This window comes from Calonectris borealis, chromosome W (assembly GCF_964195595.1).
Source record: "Calonectris borealis chromosome W, bCalBor7.hap1.2, whole genome shotgun sequence".
NCBI lineage: Eukaryota > Metazoa > Chordata > Aves > Procellariiformes > Procellariidae > Calonectris > Calonectris borealis.
This window is the reverse complement of record NC_134351.1, coordinates 42661922-42676126: the sequence shown is the minus strand read 5'-3', so window position 1 is coordinate 42676126 and position 14205 is coordinate 42661922. Positions and strand designations below refer to the sequence as shown.

General features: G+C 43.9%; 1 protein-coding gene across 1 annotated transcript in view; it reads right to left on the bottom strand.

Annotated features, from left to right (window-relative positions):
- LOC142074705 (uncharacterized) overlaps positions 1–13952 on the bottom strand; it is a 60514-nt gene extending 46562 nt beyond the window's left edge. Inside the window, exons 1-2 of the mRNA XM_075135509.1 lie at positions 13840–13952; positions 47–5892 (exon numbers count right to left, since the gene is read on the bottom strand). Of these exons, the coding sequence (XP_074991610.1) occupies positions 47–5892; positions 13840–13952 (5959 nt within the window). The remainder of the gene's footprint in view (positions 1–46; positions 5893–13839) is intronic.
- Between the last annotated feature and the right edge of the window lie 253 nt (positions 13953–14205).

The window sequence follows — 14205 nt, the reverse complement described above, 5'->3', positions numbered from 1 at the left end:
TGTGTCATTTCTTGTGACAGCGTTTTGCAAATGGAATATGATAAATTAGGAAGTTCCTGCTCTGGATGTGCCATTCCTTGTTGCTCTGTTTTTCCAATGGGATGAAGTGTTACAGGCTGCTCTGATTTCTGTTGTGTAGCCTGCGTCTGCTCTACTTTGCCACTGGAACATGACAAATCCGGATGCTCAACCTCTGGTTGTGCTGTTCCTTGCTGTTCTGTTTTGCCAGTGAAATGCAGCAAGTCCTGATATTCTGCTTCCACTTGAACAGTTTGTGGTTGCACTGTCTTGCCAGGACAAGATGATAAATCTGGTTGTCCTAACCCAAATTTTGTGGTTTCTTGTCGCTGTGTTTTATCAGTGGAATATGATAAATCTGAATGCTCCAACTCTTGTTTTGCCACTTCTTGTTGTTCTTTTTTGCCAGAGGAATACAAGAAGTCCAGGAATTCCCCTTCCAGTGGGGCCCTATTTGGTTGCTCTGCTGTGCCATGAGAACTTGACAACATCGGCTGTTCCAATTTCAGTCGTACTGTTTCCTCTGAGTGTAATGCATAGTTTCCCCTTTCCTGTTTGAACTCCAGTTGTGCACTTCGTTTTTCTTCGCTAACAGAAGAGGACAAATCAGGGTGCAGTACTTTGCCCATGGCATCTGAGATGTCTGGATGTTCAGACTCCAGTGGGGCTGCCCATGATTGCTTTGTTTTGACAAAAGAATGCAACAAATCATGTTCTTTCAACTGTGGCTGTGTTGTTTTATGAGTTTCTGCTGTGCCAACAGAGAATGACAAATCTGCATATTCTGATTTTGCTTGGGAATTTTGCAGTTGTTCTGTTTTCCCCATAGAGCACTGCAGCTCAGGGTGTTCTGCCTGCATTCCTGCACTTTCCCATTGCTCTTCTTTGCCAAGAGATGATGAAAAATCACCTGGCTGTTCCAGCTCTGGTTGAACCTTTTCTTGTTGCTGTACTGTGCCAGTGGAATGTGACTGTGGCTGTGTTTTATCAATGGAATATGATAAATCAGGATGCTTCAGCTCTGGTTTTGCCATTTCTCTTTGCTCTGCTTTTCCATTATGAGATGATGCATCTGGAAGTCCTAGTTTCTCTTTTGCAGCTTGTGGATACTCTGCTCTGTTTACAGACTGTCCCTCATCAGGGCGTCCCAAGGCTGTGTGCTCCATCCCTTGCTGCCCCACTTTGTCAGCAGGGGATGCCAAGTCTGTGTGGCCCAGCTCCAGCTGGGCAGGTGGGAGTTGCTCTGTTTTGTCACAGACATACAACACATCCAGCTGTTCCAATCTCAGCTGGGTCATTTCCTGCACTTTGTCAAGGGAACATGCTAGACCAGGGTATTCAGGTTTCAGCTGTGCAGTTTGCAGTCCTCCTGCTTTGAAAACAGAATAAGGCAAGTCAGGATGTCCCTGCCCTGGTTCTGCCATTTCTTTTTGTTCTGCTGTACCCGCAGAATGGGCCAAATGTGGAATTTCCACATCTGGCTGAACTGTTTTCTGTTCTGCTTTTCCAAAGGGAGAAGTTAAACCTGTTTGCTCTGATTCTTGTCGTACTCTTTGTCGTACCTCTGCTTTGTCCAGAGGATGTATCACATCAGCATGTTCTGTCTCTGGTGGGGCCATTTCATCATCTGGCCTGTCAATGGAAAATAATAAATCTGGTTGTTCCAAGTCCTCTTGAGCATATTTTAATTGCTCTGTTTTGCCAGGAGAATATGATAACTTCTCTTGCTCTAACTGCTGGTTTGTGGTTTGCTGCTGCTTTTCTCTGTCAACAGAAATTTTTCTGTGTTTCTGATCCAACAATACTACTTCTTGTTGGTTTGTCTCATCAGTGGAATGTGACAAATCAGGATGTTTCATTTCCCATGGTGCAATTTCCAGCTCATCTGCTTTGCCAAGGGAATATGTCAAATCTGGATGTTTTGACTCTATTTGTGCAGTTGCTTGAGAAGCTCTTTCTCTGGCCACTTTAGGCAATTTTTGATGTTTTGGCTCAAATTCTTGACTTGCTTGTTCTTTGGCTTTACCAAAGAAGAATGATAAATCTGGATATTTTGAATGCAGTTGTGAAGTTTCTTGCTGGCTTTTTTGGCCATCAGAACATGACAAATTTGGGTATTTAGATTCCACTTCCATACTTTCATCTTGTGCTGCTTCACGCAGGGTTCCTGGTGAATCCAAATGTTCTGATTCTTGTGTTTCTCCCATGGAGTATGACAGCTCTGGATGTTCTGACTCCTGCTCTACAGTGTCATCTGGTTTTGCTTCACCACTGTCACATGAAAAATCTGGATGTTCCATCACCAGTGGTGCAGTTTCCTGTTGCTTCAAACTAAATGGTAAGGTTGGATGTTCCAATTTTTCTTGTTGTTCAGCTTCGTGAAAGGAATGTGACAAATCTGGATATTCTGAACTAATTTCCATTTCCAGTGGAGCTTCTTTTCCACTGGAAGATGGCAAAAATGTTTGCTCCAGCTCTGAACGTACTATTTCTTGTTGCTCTGTTTTGCCAGTAAAATATGAAATAAATGGTTGCTCTGATTTGTGTTGTGTCATTTTCTCCTGCATTTCTGTACTTACATAAAATGTCTGTTCTGGATATGCTGGCTCCATTTGCATTTCTTCTTGTATTTGTTCACTGAAAGAATATGGCAAAGACGGATGCACTAACTCTGGTTGAGCTGTTTCTTGCTGTGCCAAATTCATTTGGTCTATGTCCTGTGGTTCTTCTTTCCCCCAGGTTTCTGACAAATCTGAATACTCCAGTTCCATTTGCATAGCTTTTTGTTGGGCTGTTTCCTGCTGTTCCAGCTCTCTTTGTACTATATCTTGTTCCATTCTGCCAAAGGAATGCGATATATCTGGCTGGGCCAAATCCAGTGGTGTGGCTTCCTGTTGCTGACTACCAGCAGTGGAATAGCAGGGAAGCGAATGTTCCTGCTCCAATTGTGCCATTTCCCAGGACTTTGCTCTGTCAATCGAATGTGACAAGCCCAAAGATCCTGACTTCACTCTTTCTTGCATTACTTCTCCAGTGGTAAATGAGAAATCCCTGTTTTCTGAAGCTAGTTGTACATTTTCATGTTGCTCTGCTTCACTAATGAAACATGATGGCTCTGGACCTTCTAAGTCTCTTTGTACAGCTTCTTGTGCTGTTTCTCCATGGGAATATGATGAATCTGCTTGTTCCAACTTTGGTTGCAATATTTCCTGTTGTTCAGTTTTGCCAGTGGAATATGATGTATCCAGCTGTTCTACCCTCATCTGTGAGGTTTTATGTTGCTGTTCTTTTCCAGTAGAATATGACAAAACTGGATGCTCTGACTGCAGTTGAGTAGTTTCTCCTTGCACTCCCTTGGCACAGGAATATAGCTTACCTCCAGGTTGTGAATCCTGCTGTACAGGCTGTGGCTGTTCTCCTTTGTCACTAAAATATGACATAATAGAATTGTCCAAATCTACTTGTACCAATTCTTGCTGCTTTGTTTTATTCATGGGATAAGGTAAATCTGAATGTGCTGTTTCCAGATACCCAGTTTGCTGTGTCTCAGCTCTTCCAGTGGAATCAGATATATCTGGATGTACCAATTGGAGTTCTGTAGTGTTTTCTTTCTCTGCTTCTTCCATCAAACACGATAAATCTGAAGGTTCCAACGCAAGTTGTGCTGTTTCTTCTTGCTCTGCTTCTTCAGGGGAATAAGACTCTGGCTGTTCCGGTTCAAAAGGAACATATTTTTGGTTTTCTGTTTCTTCCCTGGAAAATAAAAACTCCTGATGTTCCATTTCCAGCTGTGCACTTTCTGATTCCTCCGTTTCTTCTGTGGAAAAAGAAAAGTCTGGATGCTCCATCTCCAGTTGTGTACTCTCCAATTCCTCTGTTTCTTTCGTGGAAAAAAGCAATTCAGGATATTCTGTCTCCAGTTGTGCACTCTCCAATTCCTCTGTTTCTTCTCTGGAATATGAGAAATCTGGATGCTCCATCTCCATTTGTGCACTCTCTGCTTGTTTGGTTTTTTCAATGGAAAAATCAGGGTGATCCAAATCTACTGCTTTATTTACAGTTGAAGTTTTCTGAGTTTCTTGTGTTTCTGTGCAAATAGGATATGAAATGCCAAAATATTTAGAATCTATCTTTTCAGGAATAGGTGAATTTAGTTTAATTCCTTGCTCCTCTGTTTCCTGAAGGGAGGAGGAAAAGTCTCGTTCGGACTCTGTTTGCTTCTCTAAGTGAACATTTTGTGTTTCTGGTGGTGGGGTCTTTTGACTCTCTTTTTTTTTAGCAGAATGCAATAGACCCGAATGCTCAGTTTCTGACCATGCAGTTGTTGATGAGTGACACTCAGTTTCTTGCTTCTCTGTTTCATATACAGAATGTGGTAAAAGCACGTGTTCAGATTCAGATTGTGCAGTTTCTGATGACTGAGGAATAATATTCTCCTGTCTTGTTTCAGACAGAGCGGAATATTTGGATTTAGCTGATGGAGCACTAGGTAAGTAAGACTGAACTGCTGACTTCTGTGCTTCCCTCTCAGGATGTTCTGACATGGATGCTGTAGGCAAAATAGGTTGGGTACTTTGTCTATCATCTAATTCATTAACAAAATCTGCTGAAACAGACTGTGGTGCAGAATTGGGCTGAATTTCCTGCTCCATTGGTTCATCCAGAGGATCTGATGCTGTCAGCAGGGATTGGTCTGGTTTCTTGTTTGCAGTTTCAGCTGAAGGAAGCAGCACTTGTTTCTCTGATTTATCATCAGACTCTAATGAAACAGATGTTGATTGCTCTGTTATTGACGTTTTGGCCTCAGGTGAATAACTTTGCTGCTTCCTGGCTTCTTCAGGAGGGCAGGACTTCAGTGACTGTCCCGATACCTGATTTGGAGTCTCCAAAAGAGTTTGTCTGTCTTTTCTTTCTTCATGCTGAAGAGTTGTTTCTGCACCAAAGCTTGAAAATCTGCTTGGTTTATCTTTCATTTTAACAGGTTTAACATTTTCAAATGAAACATCATCTTTATTAGTAAGCCATTTTTCAAGAAGCGTTGTTGGTGAAGAATAGCTTTGATTTGAATGTGCTGCGGGTTGCTGTCTTTGTTCCCTCCGTCTCTCCGATGGTGTTTCAAGATTTCTACTTCTTGCTCTCTGGAAAGGTTTTGGATGTGTTGCTTCTGAAAGTGAACTGAACTTCCGCAGTCTTTCTTTTACTGATGCTTCAAGGAACTGTTCAGAATCTCCTGAAACTGAGCTACTTCTCTGGATTCTAGTTTTCTCTAGTGTTTCAGGGGCTGGCCCAGTCCCTCCAAAAATTGAGTTGAACAGCTGGATTCTAGCTTGTACTGGTCCTCCAAGGATCAGCCCTACTTTTCTCAGTCTGCTTTCTCTAAGTATTGATGTTATTGTAGCACGTTTTACTGGCTCTTCTGCAATGATCTCTAGATCTTCTTTGTCGTCCAACATTTCCTCATCTGTATCTTGTGCTTCCATCTGTTCAACGTTTAACACTGAGCCCTGCACCTCTCTTTGTTCTTGCCTCTGCATTCCAGAAGAGTCACGTGTTTTATTGCCCTGGCCTCCCTTCAGATTTGCAGGCATTGGCACCCTATTTGAAGATTTACGCTTTCTTTTCCGAACAATCTTACCTTCATCCATACTAAAGATAACTTTTCCTGGAGGAGAACCTACTGGTGAACTTTCCATACTGTAAAGATCAGAAGTTGTACTAGTTTCTGACACCCAGGGAGTAGAACACCTGCTCGAGCTGGTTTCCCAGGTTATCCCACTATCTTCGCTTTGAACTGTTACCATAGAAAAGGAAGGGTTAGTCACGATGTACTGCAGCTTGGGTTTCACATCTTCACTTTGGATAAGATCTTTTAAACTAAAAAAAAAAAAAAAAGAAAAAAGCAAAAAAGCAAAAAAAGCCATAAAATCACACAACAAATCAAATTATTGCAGTGAAATCTACATTTTTGCATTAAAGCAAAAATACTTTTCAAAGTTGTAAAAATACTGCATGTGCATAAATTTTGAAACACAAGCATAAGCAAAGTCATATTTCATCTGACAAATGTATTTTAGATAAATTTTTGTGAAGCTGCATGTTGCAAGATTAGTTCAATGAAGGGGAGGTGTTTAAATGCTCTTGACAATGCAGGAAAAACAGGTCTTTGATCTGACCTTGTTTTGCCAGTGTGAGATTGAGCTGATTCTGGGGCTATTCTCCAGTGCCTGGTTATCTCACAATAATTTAAACCTTGCGCTAAACACTTAGAAGATACTGTGCACTCTATATATTTAACAAAGTAATTTAGAATACATTCAACAATAAAAATATACTGAGCCCTCCCTGAATGAAATAACAATATGTTTTATAAAGCTAACTTTAAACCTTATGATATGCAATCAGTATGCTATCATATGCTGCAATTAAATCTCTCAGTTAAAAAAGAAAGGCTAGAGAAACGTTTTCTTGGAAGCTTTAGAAAAAAAAAACAGTATTAAAAATAAGAGTGTAAAGAATAGCAAAATCAATTAAAAGACATAATACTATTTTTTTTAAAAAAAAAGTCTTTTTAGGGTTACAATAGTTATTTGAAAAAAGCATAGAAAAGGTAATCATAACACTCAACCCCAATATTCCTTGAGTAGATAGTAGTTCATTTAGGGAAATCGTGTTAGTAGCTGATGGAAAGAAAGGCAGAGTATCTTCTGGCAAAGGCAGAGGCTTCAGTAGAACAGAGCTAGTGAAGTGGTGAAGTCTCTGTCACTCTCATGGAAGGATGCAAACCTATGGCCACACAATGTCCAACTTCCACTGAACAGAGGGAGGGGTCACTTTCTAGGTGATTAGGATAAGGCAAAATTGAAGAAATTGGCTCCTGACCACGGGATCGGAGAAGCAGAACCCGGCTGACTGACTGCCACAGGCTGCGACCCAGCACCATGTGGGTGCCAGAGATGCCTGCAGGCTGCAGAGGCAGGGGGACACCCCTGAGGAGCAGTCAGCACCGCTCCGGAGGGTGCCGAGCACATGGCAGAAGGCAGAGGTCTTTGAAGGAGTGTGATGGATGCACTCCTCCTGTTTGAACTAACTGAACTTTGGTCCAGGCAGATGCTCTGCAAGTAGGCCTAACCAAAGTTAATCCTATTGTGTGAGGCTATCAGTGAGAACCCAGCACCAAAACCAAAAAAACAGTTTGGCTGGAGACTGGGCTGATAAGCAGCCAAAACTGCATGAACACAGCAGAAAATCTGACTACAAATCAACCACTTTAAGCTATAAAAATCTGCAGCCATCAAGGCCCGTTGAGCTATCCCTCCATAGCAGCTGGCTGCGCGGCGATCTCCCCTTGAGTAGGGACGCCTCTCAAGGTTACCCCTCGAGGCTGAGAGATCCCTTACCTGACACCAGGCATCAATGGGTTAGTAAGTGACATTTTTTGCATGCATGTAACATTTAAGATACGTATAGTAAGATTACACGATAATCTTTGTATCCCATACTAACTTTAAGCGTAGTAAATAGTATTGACCGTCAATCCATCTGTACTTATTAAATATTTTACATACCTAAATTTACTGATTAGATCAGATCTGAGTGATCTCTGACTCTTCTCCTGCGACAAGGAGGAGAAGAGAAAATCCTGAGGAGAGCCATAATCTCTCCATCAAGCAAACTCTCCTAACCGTAATGTTTTTGTAAAGGGCACTCAGCAAAACTGCTCAGTACCTATTGGAAACAAAAAGGTAATTCTGATACTAGCAGTGCTGGCCTTACTTTTCCATGAATTTGCTCTCCAGAGCACAGCACAAGAAGGGCTGCACTGGACTGGCCTACACTGAGGTCCATGCAGACTGATGCATGGACCATCTCATCTCTGACGTGCTCGGTGCTAACTGAAGAATGAAGTCACCCTGTGGGATCAACAGCCTGACCAGGCAGTGGTGGGACAATGTGGTATCGAACCCCAGTGATGGGACTTAGAGCCAGTTGTGGTGACTGGGCTGGACTGGAGACTATGCCTAGCAGGACAGCTTGGACTAAAGCCCACAATTCAATGCAAGACTGACAGTGCAATATTAAATAATCACATCTTAGCCAAAAAACCCCAAACACCCAGCCTCCAAACAAAAAACAAAACCCCAGCATGTACAGCTGTTTATCTGTACTACAGCCTAGGTGTAGTACTCTCTAGCAAGGCTAGCTCTATAAGGTAAGATTTATAGGTCAGCAGAAAAGACAAAGCAAACAAATCTATACCGACTTTGCTGCTAGCTTTTCCTTTGCCAGTTTCATGGCTTGGCATTAGGTTGACTTGGGCATAGCAAAAAAATAAAATAAAAAAATCAGTAGCATTAGTACTGAGGAAGCTTTCAGGGCTTATTTGAGTCCACAATAACAGATGCCTAATCTTTTTTTTTTACATTTTTCAACTTCTCAGTAGCCCTCATATTTTTTACCTATTTTTCTGCACTACCTGGTGTTAAATAAAACCCCATGCAGAATAGAGCAGCACTCCCACTTCAGCTGATATTAGTGAATAAGAATGGGCTGCCCTGGCCCTGCCTATGCAAAAAGATTGAATTATTCACGTCATTGTCTCATATCCAAAGTTGCGGTCACAGTCCATATTCCTCTACAGTGCAATGAGCTGGTGCTTTAAATTTTTAAGACCAGAATGAAAGACACAGAAATCAGGCATTTTCTCCCAATATACTTCCAAATGCTGCCCTAGTTTTGTATACAATTTGTACACTGCACAGTAGTAGCTGAAAGACCCCTCTCTAGTCAGAGGAAGTGTCTGCCATTGCAAAAAGACATTCACAATGTTTCAGCTCCATAAATGCAGGTATGAAACCACTGACATCCAGGGACAAAAGCCAGTGCTGCCTTTTTTTCCACATAGACATTTCACACCCAATCCTGTCAGCACGTGTGCTGTCAGTCTGTTATTTCCATGCTAGGACACTGGCTCAAACCTTGAAGACACTGACAACCTTTTTGTGCTTCCTGTCATAATAGCTCAAAACCAGATTTTTCTTATCGCCGCCTTCTGCTTCTCACAGTCCTCTGCTTCTCACTACGACTTCCATTCTGCATGTGCTGGGATTTCAGGTTTCTAGTCCAGCCCAGCAGGCTGGGCACACGTTCCCTTATGTATCTTACCAGGGAAGAGTTTTCACCTCCCCAGCTGCTGGAGCAGTTGTGTTCAGACATGCTGAGTGAGGTCTGTCCATCTGTACTACACCACCATCATTGCAGAGAAGCATAGCCAGTCCATCAGCTTTCTAAAATCCTCCAGACCCTCCCTTCATCCTCTTCACATCAGACCTTGTCACTCCTGGTATCAACAAAATTTGTTGCTGTTTGCTGCATGACACCTTGCAAGCTGAAAACAACCCAGATAAAATGACTGAGATGCCAAGCTGTGGCAATAGCCTGCACTGAAAAGATCTCTCATCCCCTAAAGGCTCCTACCTGAACCCTGCAGACACAGGGCAGTGGGTAAAAAAATTGGTGTTGGCCAATTTGCCTTCCCAGTTGAAGGAAATATTTTCTTTTTCTGCATTTGTGTTTTTGTTCTGTACATTCCTGTAGTTTTTGCCTTTACCATGTTGCTCCTTTTCCCTTACAGCAATCAGTAAGCAAGGTCTCTGCCTGTTGCTCTGCATTTCCTAGGGCTACAGCTCATCCATCTCCTTCTTCAGGGTAAGAGAATTTGGAGCTACAGAAAGTCACTATTTTAAACCTAGCCTTTCACTTGTTAACCTGCTGATAACTTCCTTTGGTGTTAATGATGCCCCTTCTGGCAACACAGTGGCTCATGCATCTGTCCAAACTCAAATGAATAATTATCTAAAAGCAATAAGACAGCTACTCGCTTTCTGCTACAAAGCTGATTTTTATTAAGAGTTGCTGGGAGCCAGGAGTTGGGCCAGTCTCAGATATTTTGTTCCATCCCTGATGCTTGCAAATGCCTGAGAAGCGATACAACCCACTGCGGTGCTGGTCTCTTTTCCAGACATCAGGTCATGGCATGGCCCGGTGGTGTTGCCAGTCGCAGCTTCAGGTGCTGCTTGAGAAACCGCAGCAGCTTCGTGCCCCAGAGGCCTGCATTGCTCTTGCATTTTGGATTCTCCACCATACAGGTTGTGGAAGGAGCACAGGTATTGAACAAACACTTTGGTCTGGGTGGGAGACTTCCTTTACACAGTGATTTAATCACTTTGTTGAGACCTAATAGGGAACTTCTCAAAGTCTGAGTGTTATTTCAGATCCAAACTGCAATCTAGAGCTTTATCAAGGACTCCCCCGGCAGGGGCCAGGAGACGTGGTAGCGTCCCCAGCTGAGCCGCTCCCCGCCGCAACGCCCCCGCCTCAATGCTTCGCCCCATTCAGCTGCTCCCGGCGCCCTGTAACTCGAGCCTCCACCCCGCGGCGCTCGACATGGCTCGTGAGGGATACCGGAAAGCCTCCGCTTCCCGCCGCTCTCGCCTTCCCCGCGCACACGTGCCTGCAGCCGGCGGTGGACAAACAGCCCTGTCAGCCCCTTCCACACCGGCCCAAGTCAGGCGCTGACTGATCTAGGAAACTAAAAATCACACACCCTTTCCCCACGTCTTTCTTGCTTTGGGGAGGGTATGGCAAACTTTTTCTTGGGAAGACAAATCCCCAGCGCTCCCCTTCCCACCCCCTTCTTTCCCACCATCCCATTTGCTATCATTCAACTCCTTCGCTCTCCTGGATAATGCAGCATTCCCTGGGTGGCAGGCAGCCCCCTTCTCCACTTTGCTTTCCCTTTCATCCATTTCACCACTCATCCTAAGCTAGACTTGGCTCTAAAGCTTCCACACCTCTGATCTTCTCGTGGAAGGACTGCTTCATTTAAAAAAAAAAAAAAATTTCCAGAACTCCAGGACTTTCTCCCCATTTACTGGTCTTAGGTCATCACTAAATGAATAGATAAAAACAGCTCCATACTCATTCCAGGCAAACCAGCTACCTGGAAACACATATAAATTGGCTGCAGAGCCATTTTTAGGTAAGCCCTGCACACAGACACATCCTAAGACCTTCCCATTGCAAAAGGAAATCAGCTGGGAACGGTCTGAGAGACAGAACCGTGTAACAGCAGCTCACGTGTCACGTAGTTGTTAGAGACTCAGATATTCCAGTGGGTACATAAACCAGTTAATCAGTAAACTATCTTCCTATAGCTAGACTTTAATCTCTCAGTTATCATCACAAAAATTAAAACCTATTAACTTCATACTCATGTTTGCCTTAAAATACACAATACACGCTTTCAAAATATTTTCCCTGTTTAGATGATTAATTCTACATGGAGCTAGAAACAAAAGACATCTGCCACAATCCATCAATCTCGGATAGTGAAATGCCCAAAGGCAAGAAAATATTGCATGAACTCTCTGAAGATCAGTGGGTTATTTGTGCTGACAAGGACATGATGCCTTATGCCATCTTTATAATAGGTTCTGATGCCTCATGTTAGTCTCATTACTTGCATAAAAACCTGTGTTAGGAAACCAAATTATTTAAAGATTACATTAAAAAGAGTAATAAAGATGTGAAACCTGAACTTTTTTACTTTTTATGTGCATGCATCATAATTTTGGGGCAAGTCATAAACTCTGCTGAAGCTTTTGGGATTTTATTGAACACTGAAGATGATACTTATGAATTAAGTGGCACATCCCCTATAGGAAAGCAGTTCCCATTGGACAGGCACTATTTTCTGTTAGTCCTCAGAAGAGCTGTCAGTAACATGAGGAGGCCTGAGAGCTGATGGGAGGAAAACAAACCTAACCCTGACACGCCACCAGAGCCCCGTATGCAGGTGCCCACTCACGCTCGGTAGGGAAGAGCAGGTTGCAGATGCCAGGCTGCTCAGCCTCACGGTGAAAACTGTGGCAAAAGCCACACCAGGCTCCGTGGCTGCTACAGAGGGACTAGTGTGGAAGTGGAACAGGTCAGTCAGGGCTTGGGGGGGTAGCGCAAAGGGAGTAGGGTCCTGGGGGAACACCAGGACTTTTCTGCTTCTGTCACACGAGCGCTTACTGACCTTGGGCCAGCCATCTTGCTGCCTAACTCTTTTATAAAATAGGAATGAGGATATTTAGCGTGCTTGAAAAATGGAAATAGAAGGAGTTCCCACTGACTGCAACGTTGCACAACCAGGTGCTGTTCAAATGCATACAGAGGAGGAAGACGAAAGCAGCAGAGAGCTTGGGGTTGTTAAAAATAAATCAATGACAGCAGGGTCCAGGACAGGCTGTCTTCAGCCAAGTTCGCATATTGGTTACATCTCCTCTAAGCTACATTTTCAAATGTAGACCCTTTATAGTCTCGTAACCCCTCTCTCTGCCAGTATGGGACTGAAGAGTCAACATCTCCCTCAGGAGAAAACCAGCTCTCTATTTCCACTGCAAGGAGGTTTTCCTACAGTCCTGGGCTACGTTTCCATTTGAATTTTGTTCCCGCAGCACTCAGGGTGGGTTAGGCTGCACAGAGTCCCCTCACCTCTCTTCTGCCATCTTACTCTCTTCCAGTGACCATCAGCAAAGTTAGAAAATGCTTTGAACTGTGATATGCTCAGAGAGATTTGTAAACGCAGGATGGCTCCACAGCACTTAGGTTTTAGGAACTGTATGACCCAAATTTCTTAAAAACATGGTTTCTGAAAATACCTTAAATTGTCACATTAATGTTTTTGGTTCTTCCTACAGTATCCACCCAAAACTGATAGGCTTTACTCAAGACAAGGAAGAAATCTTGCAACCCGATACGTGCAGGTGGACTCTCAGGCCTCACAGTCTCTTTTTGAAACCAACAGCATTGGCATGGTCAGAGGAATCTGTAAATCATAGAATCATAGAATCATTAAGGTTGGAAAAGACCTCTAAGATCATCGAGTCCAACCGTCAACCCAACACACCATGCCCACTAAACCATGTCCCTAAGGGCCTCATCTACACGTCTTTTAAATACTTCCAGGGATGGTGACTCCACCACTTCCCTGGGCAGCCTGTTCCAAGGCCTGATCACTCTTTCAGTAAAGAAATTTCTCCTAATGTCCAATGTGGATCAAATTGCAGATGCCTCCACATCCTGCACAGGACCAGTGCCATGCACTGGGCACTGGGCCACTGTCTCTCTTGTTATTTTCCTGACAGTAGGAACACAATATTAGGACAACAGTTTCTGTGCAAGAGTTATTAAGGGGGGAAAAAAAAAATCAAAGTGATAAAATATTCCTCATTCCACCCAAAAAATCAGCCACACAAATCCTGACCAGCGGTGGTGAGTGTGTGGAACAAGTTTTTCCTTTTTGGGGAAGAAGAGACTGAAGAGGGAGGGACAAGTGGGAAGGAAGAAAGGGCAGTAAATATGAACAAATTTCAATGCACCATTATATTCTTTGACCATTTTCTCCCTGACAGGCAAATCTGCAGAGCATTTAAGATCAATATGTGATAAAGAGTCAGCCAGAAAGGGAGAAGCAGAGGGAGATGCCACTTGAGCTGGCACACCAGAGGATCTTTAAATAGAAAAGCTTTCAGGGAACTCAGGGCAGGCGCTTAATGCACAAAATTACAGCCATACCCATCCGAAACACCACCACCCACCACCACCACCCCCGACAACTTCCCACACGTTTTATCTGCGGCAATCGGGGAAGGGAAGGGAGGAAAAGGCACTAAACCCAGTGCTGGGCCCCAATCCTGGCATCCCCCCCAGGGCTGGTGCTTTGAGAGGAAGGTGCCAGCTTCCCCCGAGGCTGCGAGTCCCTGGGGGAGGCAGTACCTGTTAGTCAGCTCCTCCACTTCCTCTGGGTCCACAGCCTCCTCTTCCTCATCCTCTATGAAGGACGAGGTCTCAAATGCCCTGTCGCACTCAGTGCCGCAGTACCCCTCCATGCCCTTCCCAGCTCTCGCTGGTGATTTTTACCCCCGACCCTGTCCTCCCCAGGGTTGCCTGAAGCAACTGTCATCTCCAGCAGCTCTCACTTCTGACTCAGGGCAGTCTTTAAATAGAAGGCAGTGAAGTTACAGCGCCAAGTCGCTGCTGGTCCTACCCTGGGTCCTAGGGTGAGAGGACACATGGCAAAACCTGACAGCCATCTATCCGGGCTGCTCGGGCCCTTCACCTGCCCATTGCTGCTGTAGAGGT